General features: G+C 38.9%; 1 protein-coding gene across 1 annotated transcript in view; it reads right to left on the minus strand.

Moving 5' to 3' along the window:
* LOC124157668 (ATP-binding cassette subfamily G member 4-like) overlaps nucleotides 1-12,777 on the minus strand; it is a 58,314-nt gene extending 45,537 nt beyond the window's left edge. The window contains exon 1 of the mRNA XM_046532602.1: nucleotides 12,593-12,777. Within this exon, the coding sequence (XP_046388558.1) occupies nucleotides 12,593-12,701 (109 nt within the window). The 5' untranslated portion in view covers nucleotides 12,702-12,777. The remainder of the gene's footprint in view (nucleotides 1-12,592) is intronic.
* Between the last annotated feature and the right edge of the window lie 2,119 nt (nucleotides 12,778-14,896).

A 14,896-nucleotide genomic window follows, 5' to 3' on the forward strand; every position in this document is an offset into this window, starting at 1 on the left:
TGCCTTTGCATCACAGCAAGAAACAAACAAAAATAAAATCAAGAAAGAATCAAACAATGAGAAAAACAAACAGCAGAGATGCTCACAGATTGGAATGTGAAACTCATGCAAGCGAGTAGCGGATACCAGATCCTTCCTTTACGTGAAAGTTTTTTTTTTCCGGAACATCAGACATTCCATTTCATCTATGTTATACCATTTCAGCTTACAATCATTAAGTTATAATTTAATTTATAGATTCAACCTATAATTTATCTCTATTGTATCTTTCAATTTGAGCAAATGAGTAAGGGTGCTCGGAAATTTTCAAATGCTGAAAAGTAGTTCCTTAGGAAATGCTTCCACCACCAGTCAATATACGATTTATCTCCACTGACAACAAGGGAAAGGGAAAAATATCTCTTTAAAGACATGAAAGTCATAGTTTACCCGTATTCAAGAACCAATATACAAGTTTTATTTAACAATCATGCATTGCCACAGCAAATCTGTATGCCAAATTTTCGTTCGCGTTTGACGAATGACGGGCGAACGCGGCGGATTCGAAAAATGTAGATGTCCTTGATGCACATTTTTAATTGAAAATACGGGATACAAGGTGCGTGTTTTAATTCGGATACTAAGTGCACGAAACGACATTTTTTTTTGTTTCGGCGGCGAGACACGCACGGAACAGAAAGCCACAATTCGGCGAGCGGGGAACTCAATCTGCTTGGCGACGGTCAACCGGTTCAGGCAAAAGATCTGTCACTCAACCATCTCTCAACCAGTCTATCAAGTCTCAATCAAATCGAATCTTTCATCAATCAAAACTTAGGTTATCATATTTTTATAGCCAGGGTATACGGCAATGGCGGATCTAGGGGGGACAAGGGGGGGGCTAAGAGGGGGTTAAAAAGTGGGGCTCGGAAAAAATTACCATTCTATCTAGTGTAAATTAAAAGATACAGTGTCCGGCATGATACGGTGGAAATCTTTGATGTTCAGCTTATTAAAACCACTTGTCTGTTTTCACACACTCTTATTTACACCGACCATGGTTTCGGCAACTTGCGCCAAGTGACCTTGATAATGGCACAAGTTGCCGAAACCATGGTCGGTGTAAATAAAAGTGTGCGGAAACAAACAAGTGGTTTTAATAAGCTGAATAGTGTAAATTGGATACCCAAGGGCGCGCTATAGTCCCCTTGCCCCCCCCCCCCCCCCATAGATCCGCCACTGGTATACGGAACATTTCTTCACAGCTAAATTCATTTCACATTTTCTCCACCATTAATCCCAAATTTTTTGATACGAATCTTCCACGAACCACAATTTATCTCCATCCTTATTGGACTGTGAGGCTCCAAGCACTTACTTTCATCCGCAGGCTCTCCGTCCTTTTAGATGCATAGCGGTGTGTCGAGAGAGGTAGAGGTAGAGAGAGAGACTGGGAGAATGAGAGGAATACAGAAATAGTCGTGACGGCGATTTAGCTGAGATGGTTTATTATTCGAGTGGCAGCTATGGGACCATAAGCATAACCCTGTCTTTCGAAAAATAAACAAAGAGAGGTGAAAGGAGGCATTTCGCATACGATGTCACGAGTATCTACTGAACGGCCAAAGAACCCTTCGGAAAAACCGAAAGAGCTTTTGAAAAGCTATTTCATTGCGCAATGGTTTTAGCCTTTTTCTACTAACATAAGGACTTGGTGAGACAACGTAATTTTCAGTGATAGACCCTAAAAATTGAAGATTAACAGTAAACCCCGCTTATTATGTACTTCAGGGGACATGTTCTATTTTGTTATAAATGGGATTTTATTACATCCATAATAAAGGATTATATACTTTACAGGATTGCCGCCTACTATTCTGTAAATCATCTTTATGTAAGCAACAGATCCGTAACATATAACCGTCGTCACACCCTCTCCATCAAACGGCTATCAGGGTGAGGATTTTACGATCCAGATTAGAACTAGTGGTGAGGGTCACAAGTAAGGACAACTGATAATAAGGTAAGGAACGGTTAAGTAACGAAGATGGCCGTAATTTTTTTACAAAAGAGAAAATAATTCCCCAAGGCACCAAGGAATAGTTCGTAATACCGGGGGGGATCTTGTATCATCCAAACACGTTAAATGAGGGAAAATAAACATTGGCGATCATATAAAAGTCCAAGGGACCGGGTACTCACCTCGTTATAAGTGAGATTTCGTTACATGCATGATCGTTATTAGCGAGTTTTACCATAGCTATTTTTAAGTCTCCTGCAAAATATTTTGGCAGCAGATTTATACCACAGCGTATATCGACTTATTTCAACTCAATAAATAATTGCAGAGAAAATATGAACAAGAATGATTTTCGGCTTCTGAAGCGTAAAAAACCGAGATCATGTGATGAGTCTGATTGCCTTGATACGACAATAACGTTATTTCCATGTTGTTTATGCCGATTTAAACATCATTTTCACTAAATTTAATAATCACGGAGAAGAAATTACAGATCTGTAAATATTTGTACATAATAATGTATTAAATACACATATTAGTACTTCATCTTTGAACTTGTCCATTTACAAAAATAAGACTGAAGATGGTGCTAAATACTGACCTCGGCTTTTACTTACCGCGCAGCCACCTCGAGAACTGTAGAATATATTTACTCTACGACATCAGCAAGAGAATTGCATTAGCAAAGGAGGCGTTCATGAACAGTAAGGAGGCTATGAGAGGTTCGAATTTATGTAAGAATTTAAAGAAAAGGTTAGAGAAGAGTCTGATATGGAGTGTGGCGCTTTACTGTGCAGAAACGTAGACACTTAGGTAGGAGGACGAGAGAAGACTGAAGGCATTCGTGATGTGGGTGTGGCGAAGAATGGAGAGGGTGAAGTGGAAGAAGAGGAGAAGGAGCTACGAAGTGCTGGACATGGTGAGTGAGGAGAGGTAGCTTTTAGATGAAATACGGAGAACACAAGGTGTGGATGGAGGGAGTACTTAGCGGGGAGGAGATGTTGAAAACAGTGCTGGAGGGTAGAATGTTAGGTAAACGAGGGAGAGGAAGGAAAAGAATGGAATTTTTAGATAGAATGAAAGGGAGTAGACCTTACTGTGAATTGAAGAGGGAAGTGCTTGATGGAATTGGAGGCTTCCAGAATTCTTCTTAAGCCCTCCATCGAAACCTACTTTAATCGGTAGAATACTTTAATAATAAAAGGGAATTACTACGTGGATCAGACCGAGGGACATCTGAGCGACTTCCAATGGTAAAGTAGCATCGATTAGATCGACGCTGAATTTTATTTAGTCAACTTAGTCACCCAATCCTCCCCTGTCGTGATGTTTGATGGCAAAATATCAATAATTTAGACTCTTTTTCATCTTCACTTCATGGCAAACGAAAACCCCATTAATCTAGCAACAAGTTTTCAACGATATTATCTTAAATTTCAAATAAACATTCTGCAGACATTTCATTGGAAAAAGTAGTGAAATGTTGTTTTTCCTCTTCCAAAAGTAACTACGCTACGAGTAAAGAATACGTGACGCAAAAAGCGAAATTCTGACAGCGGAATGCGACCTTTTCATTCAAGTAAAGCGAAAATTATCCAACTAGGAAAATTAATTTATAATAAATCCACAAGTCTGCATTCTAACAATGAATTTTTTTTAAATAAAATCCTTTTGTGATTCGAGAAGAATCGGGTCCTACAAAGGGTCAGATTAAGGAAATTATTTGGGGGGGGGGGTATTTGTTATTTACCGCAGCACCTTTGTAATATGCAATATCTCGCAGTGATTACGCCCGTGAGGTTTGATATGCGTAGACAAGAGGCTTTTAGATATTCATCAATTATTTAAAAAATTGTTTTTTAGGCATGTGAAAAAAACTTAAAGAGCCACCTTGAAAATTAGCTCGATTTCAATTTTTCCAGAAATTCCGAGGGGCGGCCACTCCCCCCCCCCCCTCAATCCGTTACTGTACCGCTATCAAAATCAGCGTTTTGATGACCGACATATTTATTACCCTCGGGGCTCTAACACCGAGCATTGGCTCATATGTGACGTATTTAGGTCATACGCGGTGCATCTCGCGGCCGCGAGGAAGACAAACTGGTCCGTCATCGATACACCTTAAGAAGTAGAAGGACCTGAACTTCATCCACACGCTCACTATTGACATCACATTTTCAGTGTCAGCAACACGGAATCGTTAGACACCCCACAAACTTTAAATAATTATTAATAATGATTTTAAATCATGCCGGGTGTTATATATTGGATGTAGAACGCTATACTATATGCTTATACTCGCTACACCTTTAGTAAGTAAACATACTTCACAGCATTTTATGACATACCACGTGGGTCACACGAGATCAGTTCATTGAGTACCAAAATTGTACACATTCATAAGGACATATTTCATTTGCTATCCGGCAGAATTGATTTCGGAAAACATTTCCAGAACTAATACAAGTTTGGAAATTCGGAGTTTGTGCATTGATAGAACGTTTAGAACTAATATCGGTAGATTCTACAAAATGTAGCTTGCCATTATAACTTATATGCTTACGAAAAATTTTCGCAACTAAAAAATAATTCAGGAAATATACAAAATGTTCGCACCAACCAAAAACAAACACTAAATATAAATTTTGTTGCACGTAAGTAAAAATTCCCCCAAAAGATGTATCAAATATCTTTCTGAGAGCTGCCAACATGTTAACAAAAAATAGTTTCAGTAAAAACATTACATAAAGAGTTCCAATAAATTGCATGATAATAATCCACATCCCTATTATTTTCAGACCCTGTTTTATTCCCTACAAATACTTTCCTCCTACATTTGACCTTCGTTCTAAAGAGAACCTGATGTCCCCTACAGTGAACCAAATTTTGACCTTGTTCTCTTTTGTTGAAGACGGTTTATTAGGGTGATTTGCCTAAACACTTCGATATGAAAACGTCGCCATAATTTTTTTTATTCTCTCTCTTCTCAAGGTAAATAATTGCCGAAACATTTATAACTATTCAAGCATGGACACATTTGTCGACCCTGGGATTCGCTACCATCTTCCCCGTGATTCTTAAGACATGATTCCCTGCATAATTGACTCCATAAATTTATCTAAATTTTGTTTAATCGTCAGTACCTAAAGGAATTTTGAATCTTAATTTTGAACAAAAAAATGAAATGTATAGATGAAGATCGAAACTGGCATTCAAAATTCACATGGAATATTTCATCAGTTCTTCGGAGATACCACCCTAAACTAACTGGTTCTAAAACGTATTTATTAAACGAGGTTTGGGAAAGGCTAGAGCTAAGTTTTCCTCATTTCTGATTGGTTAGGGACAAAATGAACACGTGACTCATAATCTCAATTTATGATTTTTTTGAAAAATCGCGAAAAGGAAGATAACGACATATTTCGCAACCGTCGACAATGAAAAACAACTATCGTATCTTCTTTAATTCAATAATTGCCAGTGGAAAACAGAACTTAGTTTGTTGAAAAATCAGTTATGTTAAAGTAAAATTTCATCATCACGATAGTGCAGGTACGTCCATGAAAAACGAACTTTCATGCCACCAAAAATTGCCACCCATACTAGAATGTAATGGCAACAAAGATTAACAGACAAACGTCCATATGATTCAAGAAACAAGTCTACAATATCGGAGTTCGGAAGTACGGTTCAACCTTGGATTATTTTTTTACACCTAAGCTAAGGCCATCATTTACTCGTTCGTGTACTTTCTCATTAAAAGCGGAACCGACGAATTAAAACTAAAGGTTGTTTCCGGATGACCTTGGATCAAGCGTAGAATTCGAACGATGAATTCGAAAATATCACATAAATTTTGCACTTTCCATTTCCATCGAGAATACTTACTTTACTATTCTTAATAAAGACCTCATAAGTGTAGAAAATCCCTCCTTAAGAAGCTTCAAAAACTACTATTTCCGCAAGCAAAGCGGTAAGAGACCTCATTGCGTCTAGGGGAAAAATAAAGGTATACTCCTGGATGCAATAGTCTACTTGGCGGCCGATACGGCAAAAGGGACATTATGTAGAGATAAAAATTTTGGACTATATCTATAATGAGTGTTTTCTGCTGATACAAACTGAGCACGTGCGTGCCGACGGATGTGAACACTTCCTTTTCCCTCGCTAGCTCATTAAGTAACATACTCGTTGGAAAAGCTCCCAACTGGAGTTAATCGGCTAACCTTCGAACATGAGACGGGACTTCGCTAAATTGCAGGACGAAAATCTCTCGTGATCTTAAACCCGACCGATCAGTTCTTTCATGACCCCGAAAACTCCAAATTGCAAAAACGAAGGTTTAAAAAGCATTTTACTTTAATGAAAATAAGATGAGAAAAGAATAATCACCAATTAAATTTATATATAAACATATTCACGCACAATTCCAAGAGGTAACAAATAACGGAGAAAATAGCAAAGAGCTAAATAAACGAAGGAAAAATGAATAATTTCCGCCAAATTTGAGACAATGGTGAGATAATTTTAATGGAACTTTAGAACTGGACAAATTATTATGATTACTGTTGTTTTGGAGCATATTTATTTTGTTCCCGGACAGTAATTTCAGGTAAATTGCTCACAATAATCGCGGGCCTTTCCACAAAGATTCAAGCGCAGTACCCAACACAGTAGAACAGCCGAAGGTTCGTGTTTACTATAGACGTTGTGTAGCATTCTTTTCACTTCGTCAGGTTTTTTTTAATGATTTGAGGATTGAATAAGTGAGGATATTAAATCACATAAATAACACCCTCCTGCTTCACTTGATTCAAACTTAGCTATAAATAACGCTTCTATTAATATTTTTCCGTCCACCTGGAATGAAAATATATTTATTGCCCTGGATCTATTATATATATGTAATTAATAAGATGGATAAGCTGCATAAGAAACCTCAGGATGTCCCAAAAAAACAAAAGTTCCCCGATAACTTTTTGAGAGACGGTATTTAGCCTAGACCTCTGATGAGCAGAACAATACTTTATTCTCAAATTTCCCACGATGAATACACCCAGTGGCGGATCTAGGGTAGGGACAAGGGACATTGGACATGATTCCCTGCATAATTGACTCCATAAATTTATCTAAATTTTGTTTTTTCTTTTCTATTCTAGAGATGCTAAGTAGGGGTCAATCTACCAGCATTTGTGGTTGTCCAGACAGAATTACAATTCCAGCTAGTCTAAATTGGATGCCCAAGGGGGGACTATAGCTCTCTAAGCCCCCCTCCCCCCTTAGATCCAGAGGGATACACATGATAAAAGAAAATACGCACTTAAGTAATAAAACATTGCATTCATTCACCTAAAGGTTCAGCATTCCTGTTATGCACCATTAAAGGACGCAAGATTGAATACAACTGGAAGGCCTACCTCGGAAGGTGTCATGTATTCTCGGGTCTACCAGTATTTTTCCACTGGTGAACCCGAAGGGTATCAAGGGTCTTCTGACAAAAATAAAGAAAATTGGCCGCTGAGCCGTGAAAAGGTCTAGTTATGTTCTTTAGAGGTGAACCTTAGCTCAGGCCCTTAGCACCTGTAATGACAGGTTGGTTATAACAGCGGCGGCTGAGAATTTGAACCCGGGCCCATGACAAGGACATCAATACACCAGAGAGTCAACATTCTACGGAAGATCAGAATATATAAATAAAATAAGAGAGATAGACTGTAGAGCAGCCAGATTCAGAATGTCTTTTTTTCCACGATCAATAAGAGATTATAACGGCAGCGTTAGAATTCACAAATAGATTAAATGACTTGTAGTGTAGCCTACTAACTTATGTATAACTTAATCATGTTTCGGAATTTTATTATTATTTCTAACAGCATATGGTAGTATAATTTGTTAGCATGCGTGACGTTTTTTTGACCGTGTGGTGTGTATGTGGGAGTCCAATTGCATGCGGGTGATTGATCACCCCCTGCCATACACCCTAGAGGTAGTTGGCAGGGTATTATGTAGATGTAGATGAGAGTCAAGGATTCAACGCATAGAAATCAAGAATCTTGCATTGTTGTTCCAAAGATCTTTATGCTGCCGCAACGTGATCCAAGATATAATTACTCACTGGTTGAAAAAAAAATAGAATTGTGTTTTCATAAGCTGTATTTCTACCAAGACAAGCAACGGTTTTTCACGATATGAGCAAAAGCTCCCGAACGATTATTATCGTTAACAGTCAAAGTAACCTGAACGAATTCATTATACATTAGTCTCGAGTGTTGTGTACCAAATCTAAGGTTTGACCCTATAGATAAGGAGCACGGCCTTGGCCAGCGAAAACACGTTAACACGAAATAAAATAGTCAATCTATGGTAAGCAACAAGTTATGGTCTTTTATCTAAACTTCAAATCCACCCCAGGGCTACTTTCTTCATGTGTGATGGCAACATAGAATGGCACCTCCGTGTTATTACTAAGTTCCAACATATTAAAATAGAGTAATCTTTTCAACTACATCATAAAAATATTCTATATTTATAACAAAATTAACTTTAACAAAAGTGCTTATCGCTAATTAAGACGGAAATATTTCTATAATATTTCTAAACTTATCGATTCAAAATCGGAGATTATGTACAAACGAATGCAGTCTTTGCCGCCTTCGATTTTTGCTAAATGTATCGCTAACTTTCTCAAATGAGGGTGACTATCTCCGTAGTGGGTATCTCAAAATTGTTCACATCAAATACGATATATTATAAGACGTAGAGATCGACGGTTTGGGAATTGTTTGATTGAAATAAGAAAAAAATACGCAAAACAAAAAATTAAATAAAACTGTTCAAAAGAAAAAAGTGGTGAAAATAAAGACATACTATTGCAAAAAAATAAAAAAGAACAAAACGCATAACAATGCAACAAAAAAATCAAACGCCACGCCGAAATTTCCTTTTTTGATTTTTCACTGCTCCCAGCCAACTGGCTGTCCACAGTGCGGTTCAATAATTTTCATCTCTTGATGAAATTAGTCACATAAAGTCACAGTGTGGCAGATAGGTATTTAAGGGGAGGCGATGGAGTGGGGGGCCAGGGCATATTCTGGAATTTTGTACTTCTCATTTTTATTGGGGGAGTAATTGAAAAAAATGATACTTCAAATTTAAAAAATGTTTTGGGCCAATCAGGGCCTTTTTCCGACTTCTGTTGCCGGTTAGCTTTAGTTCTTCTAAATTTAGTGTGCTTTTACACGCGCTCACTAGAAGCCTGTCTTTCTCATTCTCCTTCACTGACAGTGGAAAGGTTACACTGGTCCCCTTTACACTTGAATTGTCATTTTTTCCCTGCGTGAGTACTTGCTCATATTCATCGCCGCTGAAGAGGTGGAAAATATTGAAAAAATAATTAATATAAAAAATTAATAAAAAATAAACAACCAAAAAATAATAAAACAAATAGTTATAATTTAATAACATTGATTGATACCAATGTGATGGCTATCAAAAAGCCAATTCTACTGTTGTAAATATTAGTTTCTATTTCACACAGACAACACATTACACCCACAACAGAACACGTGCACCATTTTTTCAATTAACAAATTGTTAACTGGTTGGTTGGGGTGAGCCAAGGCTCACCGTTACAGCAAGTACTTCAACGTGATGGGGACGGACGGTCATGAACTATAATTTTTGTGTTGAATTGTTTCACAGAAAAGAATTACCTTGGACCAGATGTCGAACGGTGGAAAACCGCATTTTCATAAATGCTTTGCACGCTATGATTCACTTCCCAGACCGGTTGGCTTTCTGTCTGGTGGATTATAGTTGGTGTATGAACTAGTTTTATGGGGGCTGTTCAGTCTTTAAACTGATTGGGAAACTAAGGCGATATACAGTAGTGTAGTACGTAATTATTAAGTACATACATAAGTATTAAGTGCGCATAGTACGTAAATTTTCAGTCACAAAAAACGGCTGTTTACACTTTATTCACGGAACATTCCGTTCGTTCAATAACACAGGGCATACGAGGAGTCCATCAAATAAAAAAACTAAAGGTTCTAATTTAAATTTACACAACTTAACTATTTCTACCACACTGCAGCAGCACTTGATGGCATGAAATCTCATTTCACTCACACGAAATTTACATAGCGACCTCGAGACGTTTTTCAATTAAATACCCCGTGTAGACACAACGCAAAGTAACAAGTTGAACCAGTGTAACACCCCTAGTCGTACATGAGCGACGAAGGAGTCAAAACAAGCATTCGGGACGGAGGACACAACTTTGTGAAGACGGAAGAATGGACTAGTCTAGACAGCGTCACTTAACACGGGACGGTTGGTCACTACGGTTGTCAACATAGTAGACCCGGAGGGTATAATTCACCGAAAACAGCAATGTAATTCATGACTGAAAGCTTACAGAGGCCTGCAAGATGGGAGACCACAACTCTATGATGCTTTCGTCCCATAGCAGTACATAATCCCGAACGCACATCTTCATAAGGGGATGTATCTACGTGATTCATATATTGAAAATAAGTAACTTATCCCAATATCAACTAATTTAACTTTTTTAAATTATGGCATATTTCGACACCAATCTTAACTAACGCGATCGACATACATTCGAGACTCAAGCGAATCATCGTTGTAACTACCCTATCAGTCAAATCACATACTCATTAATATTCTCCGCGGAATGGATTCTTCCCAACCCAACCAAAATCTGTTTCGATTAGGGGTGAGTATCATGATAAAATCTCAAAATTATCAACTTGTATTATTTCTGACAGCAAAACAAAAAATTTACCGTGTTACGACATTGACAGACAGTTGAAATTAATAGAAAAATTACTTGGACGGGGAAGGAGAAATGGACCTCAAGATATCAAGATAAAATTTTTCTTCGAAAAGTGGCACCGTAAGCTACCGCATGAAGTTCGTTTCCCGGTCCAGCAAATTATTCTCCAGTGGCCACTTCCGTGTATCTACATTAACACGGCTGACTTTTTTTTTAACTTCACTCACTATACCTTCAAAAAAGAGACATTTTTCATCACTCACATGGAAGAATGCGCAATTAACTCAACGAGAGTCATCAATTCTCCATAGCTCGCACTAGGAAAATCACATTTCTCCACAAATATATTTGAAATTGAGAAGGAATCATGCTATTCCACGGCCTGTCCCCGCATTTTTCTTATTTCATCGTCAACACAATAGTAGTTCTTCCGTCGGACTTTTGCCGTTAACGATTTCACATGTCAATTTTATTTAGGCTTCACCGCGTGTTATTATCAGTAAATTCCAACGTTTTGCAACCCCAAAAATTCCCTCAGAAGAGGCAATCAGCAGGGTTTGCGACACGTCATAATTTTCCTTAAAAAAGGCGGTAACACCGGAAAAAAGTCACTCTTATCAAAACGATAATATATTTCCACCGAGAGCTGGGCAAAAGGGGCGCAAGTAGGGCGACTGGGAACACAATTTTGGTATATGGAATCACAAATTCCAGGGGGATTTGAAGAATAAGCAAGAAAATATTCTCAAACTTCGAGCACCCGCTAACATTAATTTAAAACGCAGTGGGAAGTTTCCATCACATACGAAAGCTAAACGACAACTATTTAACCGCATGCTACGAGTCGGTACGGTTCGACACGCCATCAAATTTTAGCCCTGAGTACAAGGATTTTTGTTTTGAGAGCATTTCTCCATAGTGATTGGGGGACATGAGCACAGTCGTTTCCGTTTTACCAAAACGCACACGTCGAAATGAATAAATTAACACAAAAAAACTAACTAATCTAGACTTATTGCATAGAAATGTAGTACACTACCAATGGAAAAATAATTACGGGAGTGTTCTACAAAATATTTTTACTATTTAAGACCCGTTTGAAACATCTTCAGGTAGATATATATGCCAATAGGAAAGTGAAAAAATCTGCTAACACTAGGAGAAGCTTATCGCGACGACCAAAAATATTTTGCACAAGGCTACAATAACGATTAAACCACGGCGCCGCTGCAACGATAACACCGAAATATAGTCTGCAGAAAATACAACCGTAAATCTCTGGGAATATAATCAGAACTAAGATGCATTACTTGAAAAATATTTTTCGACCCGTTTGAAATACCCCCAGGTAGAGATATACATCAACAAGAGGGTTAAAAACATCTGTTGACACTTGGTAAAAACACACGACCAAAATATTTTGCAGAAGGCTATAATAATGATTTAACCACAAACTACATTAGAGCCCCATCACGGCGCCAACACCCAAATGTAGTCCACGCCGCAGAGTCTGAAGAAAATACGAACGTAAATCTGCCAGAATATAATCAGAAAAAGGATGCGTATTCGACATTCATACTTGTTTTTAGTACTTCTTCGTTCTTAGCACTCAATTTTTAATCTTTGGTAACCATAGTAACCCGGACGCCACCGAAGTCAAATTTTTAGTCGACACAAATGTCTACCACGAACACAAAACACGATGAGACAACCGCGGGTGATTAATGCACATTTCCGGGAAATCCGAGGAGGAAAACCGAAAAAGAATTATCCGGAATGCGTCGCCCGCTTACCGCTGTTCCTCCAACTACGCGCAGTGTAGCAGAGGTCCTCGAAGCCCACGTCTATCCTGGCGAGGGGCTTCCGGGCGCAGAGGGCCAGTTCCTCACAGCCTTCCTCCATTGCCAGGCGGAGAGAGGTCAGCGCACTGCTCGTCACTGCCGGCTCCACTCACAGACTGCTTACACACAGCCCCTCTCTCTCCGGAAGGCGCGATGCTCTGCAGCGGCAGTGGTGGTAGGAGCTGTGCCGTTCACGGGTGAGTCGTTCTCTGAACGACTCACCCGTATACATGTACCGACTCCATTGAAACAGTCGATAAGATCGCCGAGTGACCGCACACTCCACAATTCACCTGTCCTATACCTAATGAAAAAAATTACAACATGTGGACTAACCGGTGAGCACCCGCAGAACGTTCAATAGACAATTTGCACCAGTTTGTGTCGTCCATGCGCGACCATATTTTTCAGTTCAAATCCTTCAGAATGCCTATTGTATCATCAGGGAAGTTCATGTGTTTGTCATGTATGAAGTTTGATTCGTAAAATTATTTTTTTTTCCGTCCCTTTGAGTGATAACTCAAGCGATAGCTTTTCAGGGACCAAAGAAATGATCGCTCGACCCGTCATTTTCTGAATCACACGGTCATTTCAACCGTCCCTTTTTCTATCGCTTATTCCGTCACTTTCCGTAGTTACAGCAGTCGTTCAATTAAAAGACAATCGTGGCGTTACAAACGCTGTTAGCGGCTGATGGGCAGTGCCCGAGGATGTTGTAAATATCTGGAGACGCTGTTTCCGAGTTTTTGGCGGGGACAATGTTCCGCCATCTTTGTTAGACAATTTTTGGACTCGGTTTCCGACTGATATTTTGAGTAGGCTGATTTTTGTTCTAAAAATGAACGTAATTAAGTGAAAAATGCTACCGTAATCATTAGTATTTCGCCGGTGATTGCCATCGGATTTTTCCCATCCGTGGCGTAACTATGGGGAAGGGGATAGATCCCCCCTCCCAAAGCCTCAGAGAAACAAAAAAAATATTTAAAGACATTGCCTTGATTTGACTAATAATTACTGCATCTGCTTTAAGTTAAATTTTATGTGACAAAATGATGTAAAATGTATTTCCAGGCAAGTCATTTTTCAAAAATTTTCCCGGAAATTGTGTTGCTTGGGGGGGGGGGGGTCGCCACCTCAGGCCATCTCAACCCCCCCAAAGCATATTCCAAGTTACGCCACTGTTTCCCATAATTAGCTATACTTCTTTAATGCATAAATTCTTTTTCTGTTAGCCACTGTACTGGTGGGGATATCATTGACAATATACTTTTGCACTGTAATTGTTATATTTACGTTGGCTATAAAAATTTAATACCAGTATAAGTGCAGGGAAATGACTACTTAGTTTGCAATCGTAAAATTTTATTTTCAGCCAAGATGGTTGTAGAACGTAACCGCGATTATTGATTATAATTTTTCCCTGGGAAAAGATTTGAGTCATAACTTCGCGAAGGCTACCAATAAAGTAAGAAAAAAAGGTTTACATTGTGCGTTCCGTAGTTTATTTTAATGTATTAACGAGTGATGACCAAAAATTTCAGCAAACAGCAAGCATTGACCCTTATGGGATTGTCAATGTCAGTGGCGTAGCCAGGGGGGCGGTCCGGGGGGTCCGGACCCCCTCCCCCGAAATATAAAAGCACAATTACTTTGCTTCATAAAAGAACAGAAAATATTGAAAATTGATGAATTTACAAAAGATTTATTTGTCCAATGAAGTTTTCTTTTAAATTATGAAAAGTGTTTAAAATTAGTTAAAAACCCTCTCCTGAGTAATCTTTTTTTCAAAAAATTTCCCCTTATTTTGACCCCCCCCCCCCCCAAGAACGAAATTCCTGGCTACGCCACTGGTCAATGTTTTGGTCAAAGTGGGCGTGGCTTGTCCTACCCAGAAACGCCCATTCTGGACACACTTCGCTCCACGCTCGAAACCAGTGGTGCCCCCTCCAGGTATTTACAACCTCATTGACAGTAATGGCTTCAGCGACGGAAAAAAGGTCGTGCCGATTTAAGGAAAAAGGTATAGAAATCCCACCCTTGGAGCTATCGCGGGAAATGAACCCCTGAAACGGTAATTTTTTCGGCCATAATTAGAGCGATTGCTGTATCTGTCCCTCCAAAGGGATGGAAAACAATGATCGCAACATTCAGGCTTTACATTTCGAGGGGAGTGCATTTGATGGCAGTGAACAGTAATCAGAATCAGTGGCGGATCCAGGATAGGGACAAAAGGGGAGGGGCTATGTGGGGTTAAAA

This window comes from Ischnura elegans, chromosome 4, assembly GCF_921293095.1.
Source record: "Ischnura elegans chromosome 4, ioIscEleg1.1, whole genome shotgun sequence".
Classification (NCBI taxonomy): Eukaryota; Metazoa; Arthropoda; class Insecta; order Odonata; family Coenagrionidae; genus Ischnura; species Ischnura elegans.